This window comes from Salvelinus sp. IW2-2015, linkage group LG32, assembly GCF_002910315.2.
Source record: "Salvelinus sp. IW2-2015 linkage group LG32, ASM291031v2, whole genome shotgun sequence".
In the NCBI taxonomy this organism is placed as follows: domain Eukaryota; kingdom Metazoa; phylum Chordata; class Actinopteri; order Salmoniformes; family Salmonidae; genus Salvelinus; species Salvelinus sp. IW2-2015.
The window spans coordinates 22,632,148-22,646,277 of record NC_036871.1 but is presented as its reverse complement, the minus strand read 5'-3'; the positions used below and the strand labels follow the sequence as shown (position 1 = coordinate 22,646,277).

The 14,130-nt window shown below is 41.4% G+C and overlaps 2 protein-coding genes across 7 annotated transcripts in view; one reads left to right on the top strand and one right to left on the bottom strand.

The window, feature by feature from the left end:
• Positions 1–517, top strand: part of trpa1a (transient receptor potential cation channel, subfamily A, member 1a) — a 38,010-nt gene extending 37,493 nt beyond the window's left edge. For all 6 annotated transcript variants that reach the window (XM_070436537.1, XM_070436536.1, XM_070436538.1 and 3 more), the window contains one exon: positions 169–517. In XM_070436537.1, coding sequence (XP_070292638.1) covers positions 169–361 — 193 coding nt within the window. In that variant the 3' untranslated portion in view covers positions 362–517. The remainder of the gene's footprint in view (positions 1–168) is intronic.
• Positions 518–4,587: 4,070 nt separating this feature from the next.
• On the bottom strand, positions 4,588–10,667 carry LOC111956890 (dnaJ homolog subfamily B member 6). The gene is made up of 8 exons (XM_023977590.2): positions 10,499–10,667; positions 9,488–9,576; positions 9,209–9,318; positions 8,731–8,796; positions 8,460–8,570; positions 7,290–7,433; positions 5,619–5,853; positions 4,588–5,412 (listed from the first exon to the last, which is right to left on the bottom strand). The coding sequence occupies exons 2-8, from the start codon at positions 9,550–9,552 to the stop codon at positions 5,307–5,309; spliced, it is 837 nt and encodes a 278-aa protein (XP_023833358.1). The 5' UTR covers positions 9,553–9,576; positions 10,499–10,667; the 3' UTR covers positions 4,588–5,306.
• Between the last annotated feature and the right edge of the window lie 3,463 nt (positions 10,668–14,130).

The following is a 14,130-nucleotide window of genomic DNA, read 5'->3' as shown; positions in this document are numbered from 1 at the left end:
CAGCAGAGCAATGCACAAGTATTAACATGATATTGTTTATCAGTGTTTAGTTTATCAGTATTTAAAAATCTATCAGTATTTAAAGTGCATTCTATCAATTTTGTATTAAGCGCTTCAATTCTACACACATTTTTAGACTATTAAAATTATGTTTTATTATTTACCCAGGCTGAAGGAGATGTCTAATGTTATTGAGAAGCAGCACAACCTGCTGAAGCTGATCGTTCAGAAGATGGAGATCAGTTCGGAGGCGGAGGAGGAGCATGACGGTCCTCAGCTGTTCCAGGGCTACAGGGACAAGCCCCTCCCCTCCCAGAGCAAATGGAACCCTCTGCTGAGGGCACTGGGAGCTAGGAAGTAACATCCATCACATATATTATAATGGACTGACAAGTCAACCCCTGCACATCACCCATTCAATATTTCAGCTAAACTAATCGACAGTGTTCCTTCAGTAATGTATATTACTGGATGTAAGGGAAGACAAGTGTCATGATTTAAACTAATTTCAATTGTATTTTGCATGGTTTTCTGAATCATTTAGTCGGATGCACCCCGCATTTTCGTATGGGCGTAAGATAGGATATACACTGCTCAAAAAAATAAAGGGAACACTAAAATAACACATCCTAGATCTGAATGAATGAAATATTCTTATTAAATACTTTTTTCTTTACATAGTTGAATGTGCTGACAACAAAAACACAAAAATTATCAATGGAAATCAAATGTATCAACCCATGGAGGTCTGGATTTGGAGTCACACTCAAAATTAAAGTGGAAAACCACACTACAGGCTGATCCAACTTTGATGTAATGTTCCTTAAAACAAGTCAAATGAGGCTCGTAGTGTGTGTGGCCTCCACGTGCCTGTATGACCTCCCTACCACCTGGGCATGCTCCTGATGAGGTGGCGGATGGTTCTGAGGATCTCCTCTCCAGACCTGGACTAAAGCATCCGCCAACTCCTGGAACAGTCTGTGGTGCACCGTGGCGTTGGTGGATGGAGCGAGACATGATGTCCCAGTTGTGCTCAATTGGATTCAGGGTCTGGGGAACGGGCGGGCCAGTCCATAGCATCAATGCCTTCCTCTTGCAGGAACTGCTGACACACTCCAGCCATATGAGGTCTAGCATGGTCTTGCATTAGGAGGAACCCAGGGCCAACCGCCACCCGCATATGGTCACCACAAGGGGTCTGAGGATCTCATCTCGGTACGTAATGGCCAGTCAGGCTACCTCTGGCGAGCACATGGAGGGCTGTGTGGCCCCCAAAGAAATGCCCCCCACACCATGACTGACCCACCGCCAAACGGTCATGCTGGAGGATGTTGCAGGCAGCAGAAGTTCTCCACGGCGTCTCCAGACTCTGTCACGGTCTGTCCACATTGTGCGTGTGAACCTGCTTTCATCTGTGAAGGGCACAGGGCGCCAGTGGCGAATTTGCCAATCTTTTTGTTCTCTGGCAAATGCCAAACGTCCATCAGGTGTTGGGCTGTAAGCACAACCCCCACCTGTGGACGTCGGGCCCTCATACCACCCTCATGGAGTCTGTTTCTTGACCGTTTGGAGCAGGCACATGCACATCTGTGGCCTACTGGAGGTCATTTTGCAGGGCTCTCGGCAGTGCTTTTCCTTGCACAAAGGCGGTAGGTAGCAGTCCTGCTGCTGGGTTGTTGCCCTCCTACGGCCTCCTCCACGTCTCCTGATGTACTGTCCTGTCTCCTGGTAGCGCCTCCATGCTCTGGACACTACGCTGACAGACACAGCAAACCTTCTTGCCACAGCTCGCATTGATGTGCCATCCTGGATGAGCTGGCACTACCTGAGCCACTTGTGTGGGTTGTAGCCTCCGTCTCATGTCCTAGAGTGAAAGCACCGCCAGCATTCAAAAGTGACCAAAACATCAGCCAGAAGCATAGGAACTGAGAAGTGGTCCGTGGTCACCACCTGCAGAACCACTCCTTTATTGGGGGTGTCTTGCTAATTGCCTATAATCACCTGTTGTCTATTCCATTTGCACAACAGCATGTGAAATGTATTGTCAATCAGTGTTGCTTCCTAAGTGGACAGTTTGATTTCACAGAAGTGTGATTGACTTGGAGTTAAATTGTGTTGTTTTAAGTGTTCCCTTTATTTTTCTGAGCAGTGTATAATAGAAACTAGTCAGGATTATACATTTCAGTATCTGCATTCTTGCTAAAGCGCTTTGAGAGACCCATATTTAAGTGTCCTTTAAAACAATATTCATTGTTAAGGGTGTTCAATAACATATTGTTTCCGTAGCTGACTAGAGGACAAGGATCTGTGTGTACTGGATCATGTTTTTCTCTTTTTGGCATCCTCTGTGAGCTCAGGCATGGTTTCTTCCTCTTGTTTTCACTGTGTACTGGAGAGAGATGCATAAGAAAAAGACAGCTTATTTGATTGTGGATCCAATGAGTCCAGGGCCCATATTCACATTGCGTTTCAGAGAGAGAACCTGATCTAGGATGAGATCTTCCCTTGTCTTACTCATATGATTTAAAAGGCTAAATTGATACTAGATCACAACTCCTACTCTTTTGATAAGCCCAAAACTACAGTATGAAAACAAAAAACACATGATTCCACTTTGATGAGAATTGAATCCCTGCACACCTTCTCCATGATGTTTCCAAGTACCTTATGAAAGTTTAAAAAAAGATTGCCCACTGTACTATTATGGGAATGTGGGATCATGTATTGAAAATGGTTTCTAACCTGAGCTGGGCTCCTTCCCTCCTCTCTGTCTGGAGTGGGCCTGTGGGAGGAAGTCTTTACATGATGATAACGGAGGACGGGAAACAGGGGCCCGGGAGGCGTGTGCACTAGAGGAGTGTGCAGTAACAGTTTGTCTGCACTCCTCCTGTTGGACTGCTTGAACTGTGGCAATAGGCTTTGCCCCTGGGGAGAGGAATGGGGTGTTGTAAGAGAGGGGTGACACCAGTTACCCCCTACAATACATACGGTCTTCAATAGGAAACGCTCCATTGGATTTCCATGCATGGATCAGAACAGACGTACAGTATGTAAATGACTGAACCTAAACAGGTGCAACCATCAGATGGATAATGTTGAACTGAACAGTTAATTGCTTAATACATAAAAGGGACAAAGGAAAAATGCTGTGAAATCTAAAAAATRCCATATTATGAGTGAAAGTTGTGGCTTTTTCAATAGGGTGTATTATTTTGGGTCATATAAACAAAGGAGTGAGACAGTGTGTGTGAGAGAGAGAACACAGTCTGTTCTATATTGCATCTTTCTATCTGCAATAACTCTAAACATTTCCCAGTAAAGGAGGTGTGGAGTGAAACATAGAAAATGAGGACTTAATAATCTCACATACAGTGCATTCGGAAAGTATTCAAGCCCCTTGACTTTTTCCACATTTTGATATACCTTMCTCTAAAATGTATTMAATTATTTTCTTCCCTCATCCATCAGAAATACCATATTTACATTAGTATTCAGACCCATTGCTATGAGACTTCGAAATTGACCTCAGGTGCATCCTGTTTCCATTGATCATCCTTGAGATGTTTCTATAAGATTCTCTTGTCTGATGAAACTGGATAGACTAGTCAGGATCGAGGGAAAGAGGAACGGAGAAAAGTACAGAGAGAACCTTGATGAAAACCTGCTCCAGAGCACTCAGGACCTCAGACTGGGGCGAAGGTTAAACTTCCAACAGGACAATGACCTTAAACAGACAGCTGCTTCGGGAGAAGTCTCTGACTGTCCTAGAGTGGCCAAGCCAGAGCCCGGACTTGAACGCAATCGAACATGTCTGCAGCGGCACTCCCCATCCAACCTGACAGAGCTTGCGAAGATCTGCATAGAAGAATGGGAGAAACTCCCCAAATACAGGTGTGCCAAGCTTGTAGCGTCATACCCAAGAAGACTCAAGGCTGTAATCGCTGCCAAAGGTGCTTCAACAAAGTACTGAGTAAAGGGTCTGAATACTTATGTAAAATGTTATGTTTTTTATTTTTAATACTCACCAAAAATTCTAAAAAACTATTTTGGGTTTGTCATTATGGGGTATTGTGTGTAGATTGATGGGGGGAAACAATGTAATACATTTTAGAACAAGGCTGTAACGTAACAAAATGTGGGGGGAAAATCAAGGGGTCTGAATACTTTTCAAATACACTGTAGATGAGCAGAGATAAATGTGAATGAGGCTAATCAAGATGCATGCAACTTTGTCAAGTCAACTATACCTAAACTACAATAAAGTTATTCTTATGGTAAAAGTAGCTCCCATGCCACTTTATTATGGACTCAGCTGACCAGTTGACATGTACATGGCAAGAATATCCTCCATTGATTATGCTTTCACACCATGAAAACATAGTAAATGACAAGACAGAAATGTCATGCAAAATAGGACAAATAGAATGCACATAGAAAGATATCTAGGAGATAGAAAGCCTGTTCGTGCAGTTAGTACAGTAGCATGCAATCACACAAAGGGATCAATCCTCTGTAAGAAAAGCAGCAGTTTACGACGATGAACTGCTTGTTCTGTTAGAAGAAACAGCACACCACGCCACTCAAGACTGTCCGTCCAATCCCCAAAAAAGGATGAAATTCATATTTATTGATTTTAAATTGTTTTACAAAGTACACAAAATKCCTTGTATATTCATGTATCATTTATATAATGAATGGTTAATTTGTGCATGGTTATGCAATCATAACATTAAGACTGAACAACATTTATTGGCATACATGCTGAAATGAACAAAACAACTAAAAACACTCGTATTAGAACAAATAAAATAGCATATTAACACTTTCTACCAGCATTTATAAAAGAAATGTTACTAACAAAGGTTAGATAAGCAATCAGGTCGTAAACAGGGTTTTAAAGCAAGGGTTACGTTTTCCAGTTAACACTCATATTAATATCCAGATGAAAAAGCAAAGTCATGCTTTATCCAAATGCACAAAGCGTTCCTTGTCCAAAACATTATCAGAGAGAGACTGCAATAGAGCGAAGAAGTGCATACAGAAAGACAGTACAAACAGAAGTTCTCTGATCCTAACTTACTTACACCATGGTCCCAAACGCAAGTATAACACTCCATCCTGAGCCAAATTGTTGACAGCTCGAATTCATAAATACATTAACAAAATGCATAGAAAATTTAATTTACTCAATGGACACTGACCTACAAACTCTAACAAGGGAAAACCAAACAAAAGTACAAACATCCAAACAATGACATAACATTGTTTTTTTGAGCTCAAGTTTGTGCTGGTAATGCTCCAGGAGATTACTTGTTATCCAGTCGCAGTAGTTGTTCCTTACCATTGACGGTTAGTGATCTTAACTGTCCGTCTTCTTCCACCTCTACGCGTTCCTGTCCATTCTCCACAATTCTAAAGTATGGAGGGGGATTAAAATAATTTTCTAAATCAATGCACTTCAATAAGAACCCATGTTAAAGGATACACTATCATCAGAGGCTATCTGGCCTAATAGAAAAGTAGATAACTAGTTGCATTTTCCCCTTGACAACACAACAATTAAAGACTAAACAAAACAATATCAACTTCACCGTGTGGTTAGAGAGCTACTAATCTACCTTTTTGTTGTGATTTTCCTGCCGTTGATGAATTTGGTGGAGGTTGATACAGAGCGGAAGTTGCCCATCCCGCCTCCTCCACCTCCACCCCCGCCGCCAAAGGAGGTGGAGGAGAAGGCAGTGAAGCCACCATGGCCTCCTCCTCCTCCTCCTCCTCCCAGATGACCCATGTGACTCATATGGCCCATAGGACCCATATGACCCATGTGACCCATGTGTCCGAAAGAGGTAAAACCTGTCAGGGAACAGAGAGATGACATTCACTTATAGATCCATAACAATCACATCTCTAAACGCATCAACAAATACATCCTCTAACTGCTTTAAGGAAAAGTAGTTCTGGATTGATAGCTTTACACTTTATTTGACGGTACAGACAGGACCAGGTGTTTCCTAAGAAATTAGAAGGTGAACTGACAAATAACATACATGTTTGTTTCTTTGGGATCATTTTTTGTTCAAACATGTACAGTACCAGTAAAAATTTGGACACACCTACTCATTCAAGGGTTTTTCTTTATTTTTTACATAGTACATTACTTTAAGACATGAAGGTCAGTCAATGCGGAACATTTCAAGAACTTTGAAAGTTTATTTAAGTGCAGTTGCAAAAACCATCCAGCGCTATGATGAAACTGTCTCTCATGAGGACCACCACAGGAAAGGAAGACCCATAGTTACCTATGCTGCAGAGGATAAGTTCATTAAAGTTAACTGCACCTCAGATTGCACCCCAAATGAATGCTTCACAGAGTTCAAGTAACAGACACATCTCAACATCAACTGTTCAGAGGAGACCACGTAAATCAGGCCTTCATGGTTGAACTGCTGCAAAGAAACCACTACTAAAAGGACACCAGTAAGAAGAAGACACTTGCTTGGGCCAAGAAACATGAGAAATGGACATTAGACTGGTGGAAATCTGTTCTTTGGTCTGATGAGTCCAAATTTTTGATTCCAACCGCCGTGTCTTTGTGAGACACAGATTAGGTGAACGGATGATCTCTGTGGTTCTCACCGTGAAGCATGAAGGAGGAGTGATGGTGCTTTGCTGGTGACATTGTAGGTGGTTTATTTAGAATTCAAGGCACACTTAAACAAAATGGCTACCACAGCAATCTGCAGCGATACACCATCCCATCTGGTTTGCGCTTAGTGGGACTATCACTTGTTTTTCAACAGGACAATGACCCAAAACACACCTCCAGGCTGTGTAAGGGTTATTTGACCAAGAAGGAGAGTTACAGAGTGCTGCATCAGATGACCTGGCCTCCACAATCACCCGACCTCAACCCAATTGAGATGGTTTGGGATGAGTTGGACCGCAGTGAAGGAAAAGCAGCCAACAAGTGCTCAGCATATGTGGGAACTCCTTCAAGACTGTTGGAAAAGCATTCCAGGTGAAGATGGTTGAGAGAATGCCAAGCGTGTGCAAACCTGCCATTAAGGCAAAGGGTGGATATTTTGAAGAATATAAAATATAAAATCTATTTTAATTTGAAACACTTTTTTGGTTACTACATGATTCCATATGTGTTAATTAATCGTTTTGATGTATTCACTATTATTCTACAATGTAGAAAATAGTAAAAATAAAGAAAAACCCTTGAATGAGTAGGTGTGTCCAAACTTTTGACTGGTACTGTATATTTGGGACCTGTGTTTCCTGACCTGGGTCAAACGCTGTGAAGCCTGCACCAAATGGTGGGAAGCCACCGAATCCTCCGAAGAAGGGTCCCCCCGTTCGACTCCTGCTCACTCCCCTGTGGTGCCTCCTCCCTGCACCGAAGAACTCATCCCCAAACGGATCCCCTCCTGCAGGAGAAGAGAAGAGAGTGTGAAGAGAAGAGAGACTGTGTTCAGTTTCTGTGTGACAGCTAAAGTTATAAACAACGAAAAATAGCCTGCATGCTTTCAGATAAATAGACCTACACCACCTACGCACAGAAAGTGAATGTAATGCAATTTACTGACTGTAAATCTCCAATCTAGTAGATGCTATGAACTAAATTATTTATATTATTCGTTTCTGGGATAAGCATACTGAGTCTATTGTAACGAACCCAACATGATTCTCATAAAGGACAACTGGGCCCCCCTCTTTCATCTCTGACTTTCCTTCTGTGGTTGCCTATTTCATCTCTGCCTGCCTCTCATCTCTGTCCTTCCTTATCTGTGCTCTCCTATCTCCTACTGATTGTCCCCCTCTTCCATCTGCAGCGCTCTCTGTAAAAGCTTTAAAAGATATATATTGTTGACAATGTATTACCAATACTCAAAAATGCTCGTAGAAAGAGGAGGAAGGGAAGCGCTACTAAGGTACACAATAGTACATTTTGGTAGACAGAAGGTGCTCTTTGGTAAACATGGTGAATTGGTCATCAAAAAAGAAAGGAGGACCAAGGCACTCTTCATATAATTAATTAAAATGCCTTTATTTACATGGCATGTTCAATGGAAAGAAAGTTTTTTTTTTTTTTTTACTGACGCATTTCAGCTGCATGGCCGAAGGGAGTACAAAGAAATAATACAATGTCCTCTTTTAAAACAGCTTTTCCAATTAGCCCTAATTTAAAGAGGGAGTAGTTACAAAATTGATTGGACACACCTAGTAAGCAATACTATACACAGAAAGTGAAATACTGTAGCTACGTTATCAAAAGATTAAACTCCAAGCTGGAAGTATCAGAACGCCTAGAAAGATAGTTCTAACCTTAAATATGACTGGGAGAAGTGTCAAGAATAAGAGAGCAATATATTCCATAGTACACTAGAACACAGCAAACATGAACAACAACAGTCTAAACATAGCTGAGGGCAATTGAGCTCAAAAATGCTCACCAAAGAAATCTGCAAAAGGATCTCGACCGCCAAAGAACTCTCTGAAGACATCTTCAGGATTGCGGAACGTGAACCCTTCGTTGAAGTGATCACCATTGTGGTAATGTCCAACTAAATGAAAACAAAAAGGATGAATATGGTCAGTGGAAATAATAATAAGTGTTATGATTGTTTATTACAGATGAATAGAGTAACTAACAATTAAACCGTCCACAAAATAATTGTATACATTTCTGACATCCGCCAAGAGCCTAATAAAGAAATGACTTACCACCTCCTCCACTGTTTGTTGTTAGGCCTGCTTTACCATAGCGATCATACATGTTCCTCTTGTTGGCTACAACACAATATAAAAACATAAACTCACATCAAAACAAACAGTAAAATGATAAACAGGATGATAACAAGTGAGATACACTGGATGCTTGCCAAGGGTTCAGAGGAACATGACACTGGGTAAGTACCTGCAGATCAGCATATACAGCCTTTATGGGATTATTAAGGGGAATTTCAGAAGGAATCAAATATAATATTTCGCAACCTCAACTACTCACATCGCATTAACACACAGTTTAACAATTGCATAACAGTTGTGGATGCTGCTATTGTATGTGAACAAACAGCTTCCTTGAAAACGTATTTTGGTTAGATGTGTCATGGATGCAGATATCAGTGCATTATTTATTGTTCATATATTATAAATACTGTGTTCTCTTGGCTTCAAACGCCTTTCAAAATGTATGACTTACCATCTGACAGAACCTCATAGGCCTCAGAAAGTTCTTTGAACTTTTTCTCTGCCTCTTCCTTATTTTCTGGGTTTTTGTCAGGATGCCATTTTAGTGCCAATTTTCTGTACCTGAAAGCAGAGAAATACATTAAACAGCAACACAAGGGGACTTGAAATGTAAGCCTAACTTATTATCTCAGTATATCAAACATTTAAAACTTCTGAAAATCCCATCATCTACATCTAGTGCCAGTCTATCTATTGGAATACATACGCTAAACTTGACAAGACTACTTACGCTTTTTTTATGTCTTCTTGAGATGCATTTCTTAGGACTCCTAAAATGTGATAATATTCCACCATGGTTTTGTATAAACTTTTTCCAACCTGTGTGAATAGGAAACAGTAATGTAAAATTTGCAGGAGTGCACATCTTATACAAACTATTGTGTAAATGGGCAATTATTTCCCAGGCCTCAGGGAACAAAAAATGCAAGTACAGCAGCACCTTGAATATGGGATAATCTATGACTTAAATTACTTTATCCTCCCCAGACTGGACTGGCAGTTGCCTGGTAACTAATTGGCATGCCTGAGTGACAGCTGGAGGATGGGGGCTTACGGTCCCATAAAGGTCAACGCTTTATCGTCCAAAGAGGTCACATTCTGGCTCAGTGTAGAACATAACCCCTGGTGCAATTTCACAATAAGCAGCCCTGATTGACAACCCTGGGTCAACAACAGGGGGAAAGCCACAATTGTCAGTATGTTGAAGCTCCTGATCTAGGTAACTAACATGTACTAGTGGGGACATTAATCGTTGTGCTGCGGCTGCGCTAGTCAGGTATACAACGTTAGCTAGCTACTGTTTATCTATCGATTTTATCAGTTGGAAATAATTGTATACAATTTCGCAGAGTCTCATCTTTTTCTCTTTCCACCATATCTCTGAAATGTCACTCTGCATTCTACTAGCTAATGCGTTTATAATGCTCACTATGTTAACGTTAGCTAGAAGATTGCTAACTCAATAGCATATCCAGTTTTGTTCGCCGTCCTGTGCCTCCTAACATTACACATCACCTAGCAGCTCAAAACTAATCATACCAAAGCTAAAGACCATACTGAGTGTTCTAGCCAACATCAACATTTTGCAGTAACTTGCGTTGCTGTCAAAATTATCATTCTGGCTAGCTAACTAATGCTAACTAACAGGCTAGCAAGCTAACTAGCTAGCTAATGTTTTTGTGATGTTGCCCAGCATCAAAGGAATGTGTCACTGGTAAAACAAAAGACGTGGTCAAATTACCTAGCTCTTCAGCCGTCCCAGTTTTCTTCTATAGCCTGATAAGTTTCCAGTAGTGATTTATTATCGTTTTCCAGTTATGGTTATTTAAGAAAATGCTGCTTTGCCCCAGACAATTCAGCAGCCTTGGGTTGTTTGTAGTTTTACGTAACATCCGGTTAGCTAATTCTCTTCTTCTTTGGTGTTTTTTGACGACGACCAGACTATCAGTCGGCGCAGCATCACCCCCGTATTTTTTAAGTAAGCTGGGGGTATAACCAATGTAAAAACGGCAAATTCTGTGAAATAACTGTGTAAAATAACAGAAGATGAAAGCGTATTTGTTAATTTTTAACTTCATTGTAAATTATTTGCACAACCTTAATTTGCCTTATTTTTATTTACATGTATTTATTTGTCTACCATGTCTGATTAACAGAAGTGAACAGGAAGGGGGGAGTGTTTTGCCACTAGAAAACCGTTTAGCCCAAATACATCCTTGCCCTCTGGCAAATGATCATTGCTTCTCACCAATATTTACTGTCTCTATAACTCTCCTTGTTACCCACACTTAGCAAGCTAAGTTTCTTCTTGAAGACCAATAATAGATGAACCAAGCAAATGATAACCCTCTCCAACCTTCAAAAGTGTATCCCTTCCTTCCTTCCCTCCCTCAGCTCCTCAAGTAAGGTTCTATCTCTATTTATATCTCTAGTCATTAAATAACAGCTCACAAGTATGTAGAGTCAGAGTCAGTCTGAATAATTGTTTCTGCCATCCTCAGTCGCTCGCAGTCCTATAAATAGAGCCAGGCCTGGTGCTGCATTAGTAGGAGAGGGACTGATTGGACTGAATTTGCTGTGTGAAAAAGGTTCTTAGACCTTCTGTAAAAATAACTACTCCTGATTACCTTGGTTTGCTAAAACAGTGGGCTCCATGCAACTAAACAAAGACTTACACATTACCTGTCCGATGATTACACCTTAGAAATAGTTCACAGGAAAGAACCCCTCTATGAATCTATAGAGATATAAGTAACTCAGCAACACACCCATCTGAAAATATTGTCTAGGCCTGTATCTTACATAGACCAAGTGAAAATGGTAGGTTTATTACAACAAAAAATATTTGTCAGTGTTTTTCCCATTCAACAATTTGTGAATGAAGGTTAGTGTTAACTAATTCATAATTCCTTATTCAGTGGTTTGGGAGGAGAGAGAGTGCATGAAGTAGAAGATGAGACTGGAGTGAGAGTCATAGGCTTTTTAAAGACAATGCCTTGAATTAATTGCATCCAATGAGCAATGGAGTCAGATTAGAGTCTTGTAACAGGACTTCCAATTAAGCCTGACAGACTGCACTGGGGAAAGCAAATGTGATTAAACTGAATTTCACATTGTGACACAGCATTGTATTACACTGCAGGCCATGTAGAAAGAGTTTAGCCCACTAGCATACATTGTTATATACCAGATATAGGATGGTAAAGCATGGTGATCATAAGCGTGAGCATTGTATCAGCGACTTAATGAATAACCTGAACCAAATTGATGCACATTGTCATTCTCTCAAGCTGATGCTGGCATTGGTATTTTGGGTAAGAACTAGGTGATTCGCTTTCAACTTATTTGGGAGAGGGGAGGAGCTGCTGCTAATGCTGTTGGTGGTGGCATGGAGCTTTAGGCCTAGCTAGTATTGATTGACTTCCTTCATATTGTACCTTTGGGAGATTGCGAGAGGTACAGAGGCACTTAGGATATTAAACAAGATGCGAACTTTAGTGGGCCAAACCTTTTAGTGATGCCATTAATTAAACTGGCATTGTGTACATGGGCAGAGGCAGACAGCGTGGGTATGCAGGGTAGCCTGGCAGGTTCACTTTCAGAGAAAAACTAGTGCCAATGAATGATGCAATGGCATTAACATTATATTCCCATAGGAGCAAACTTGTCATGAGAGTTTTCTCAAAATACTCCATTACTGTTGACCTTGACTGTATTTTCAATAGCATGAGGTCCAATTATTGAGGTCCAGCCGTATTCATCGACCTGGCCAAGGCTTTCGACTCTGTCAATCACTGCATTCTTAACGGCAGACTCAACAGCCTTGGTTTCTCAAATGACTGCCTCGCCTGGTTCAACAACTACTTCTCAGATAGAGTTCAGTGTGTCAAATCGGAGGGCCTGTAGTCCGGACCTCTGGTAGTCTCTATGGGGGTTCCACAGGGTTCAGGTCTTGGGCCGACTCTTTTCTCTGTATACATCAATGATGTCGCTCTTGCTGCTGGTGATTCTCTGATCCACCTCTACGCAGACGACACCATTCGGTATACTTCTAGCCCTTCTTTGGACTGTGTTAACAAACCTCCAGACGAGCTTCAATGCCATACAACACTCCTTCCGTGGCCTCCAACTGCTCTTAAACGCAAGCAAAACTAAATGCATGCTCTTCAACCGATCGCTACCAGCACCTGCCCGCCCATCCAGCATCACTACTCTGGACGGTTCTGACTTAGAATATGTGGACAACTACAAATACCTAGGTGTCTGGTTAGACCGTAAACTCTCCTTCCAGACTCACAATAAGCATCTCCAATCCAACATTAAATCTAGAATCGGCTTCCTATTTCGCAACAAAGCATCCTTCACTCATGCTGCCAAACATACCCTCGTAAAACTGACCATCCTACTGATCCTTGATGTCATTTACAAAATAGCCTCCAACACTCTACTCAGCAAATTGGATGTAGTCTATCACAGTGCCATCCGTTTTGTCACCAAAGCCCCATATACTACCCACCACTGCGACCTGTATGCTCTCCTTGGCTGGCCCTCGCTTCATATCCGTAGCCAAACCCACTGGCTCAAGGTCATCTAAAAGTCTTTGCTAGGTAAAGCCCCACCTTATCTCAGCTCACTGGTTACCATAGCAGCACCCACCCGAAAGCACGCGCTCCAGCAGGTGTATTTCACTGGTCACCCCCAAAGCCAACTCCTCATTTGGCCACCTTTCCTTCCAGTTCTCTGCTGCCAATGACTGGAACGAATTACAAAAACCACTGAAACTGGAGACTTATATCTCCCTCACTAACTTTAAGCATCAGCTGTCAGAGCAGCTTACCGATCTTTGCACCTACATAGCCCATCTGTAAATAGCCCACCTAACTACCTCATCCCCATATTGTTATTTATTTTTTTGCTCCTTTGCACCCCAGTATCTCTACTTGCACATTCATCTTCTGCACATCTATCACTTCAGTGTTTATTTGCTAAATTGTAATTATTTTGCCACTGTGGCCTATTTATTGCCTTACCTCCCTAATCTTACTACATTTGCACACACTGTATATAGGTTTTTCTATTGTGTTAGGGACTGTACGTTTGTTTATCCCATGTGTAACTCTGTGTTGTTTGCGTCTCACTGCTTTGCTCTATCTTGGCCAGGTTGCAGTTGTAAGTGAGAACTTGTTCTCAACTGGCCTACCTGGTTAAATAAAAAATAAATACATTTTGTCACGCCCTGGCCTTAGTATTCTTTGTTTTCTTTATTATTTTAGTTAGGTCAGGGTGTGACATGGGGTATGTTTGTGTTTTTGTCTTGTCTTGGGTGGTTGTAGTGTCTAGGGGGATTTGTTAGAGTGTATGGGTTTGTGTTGA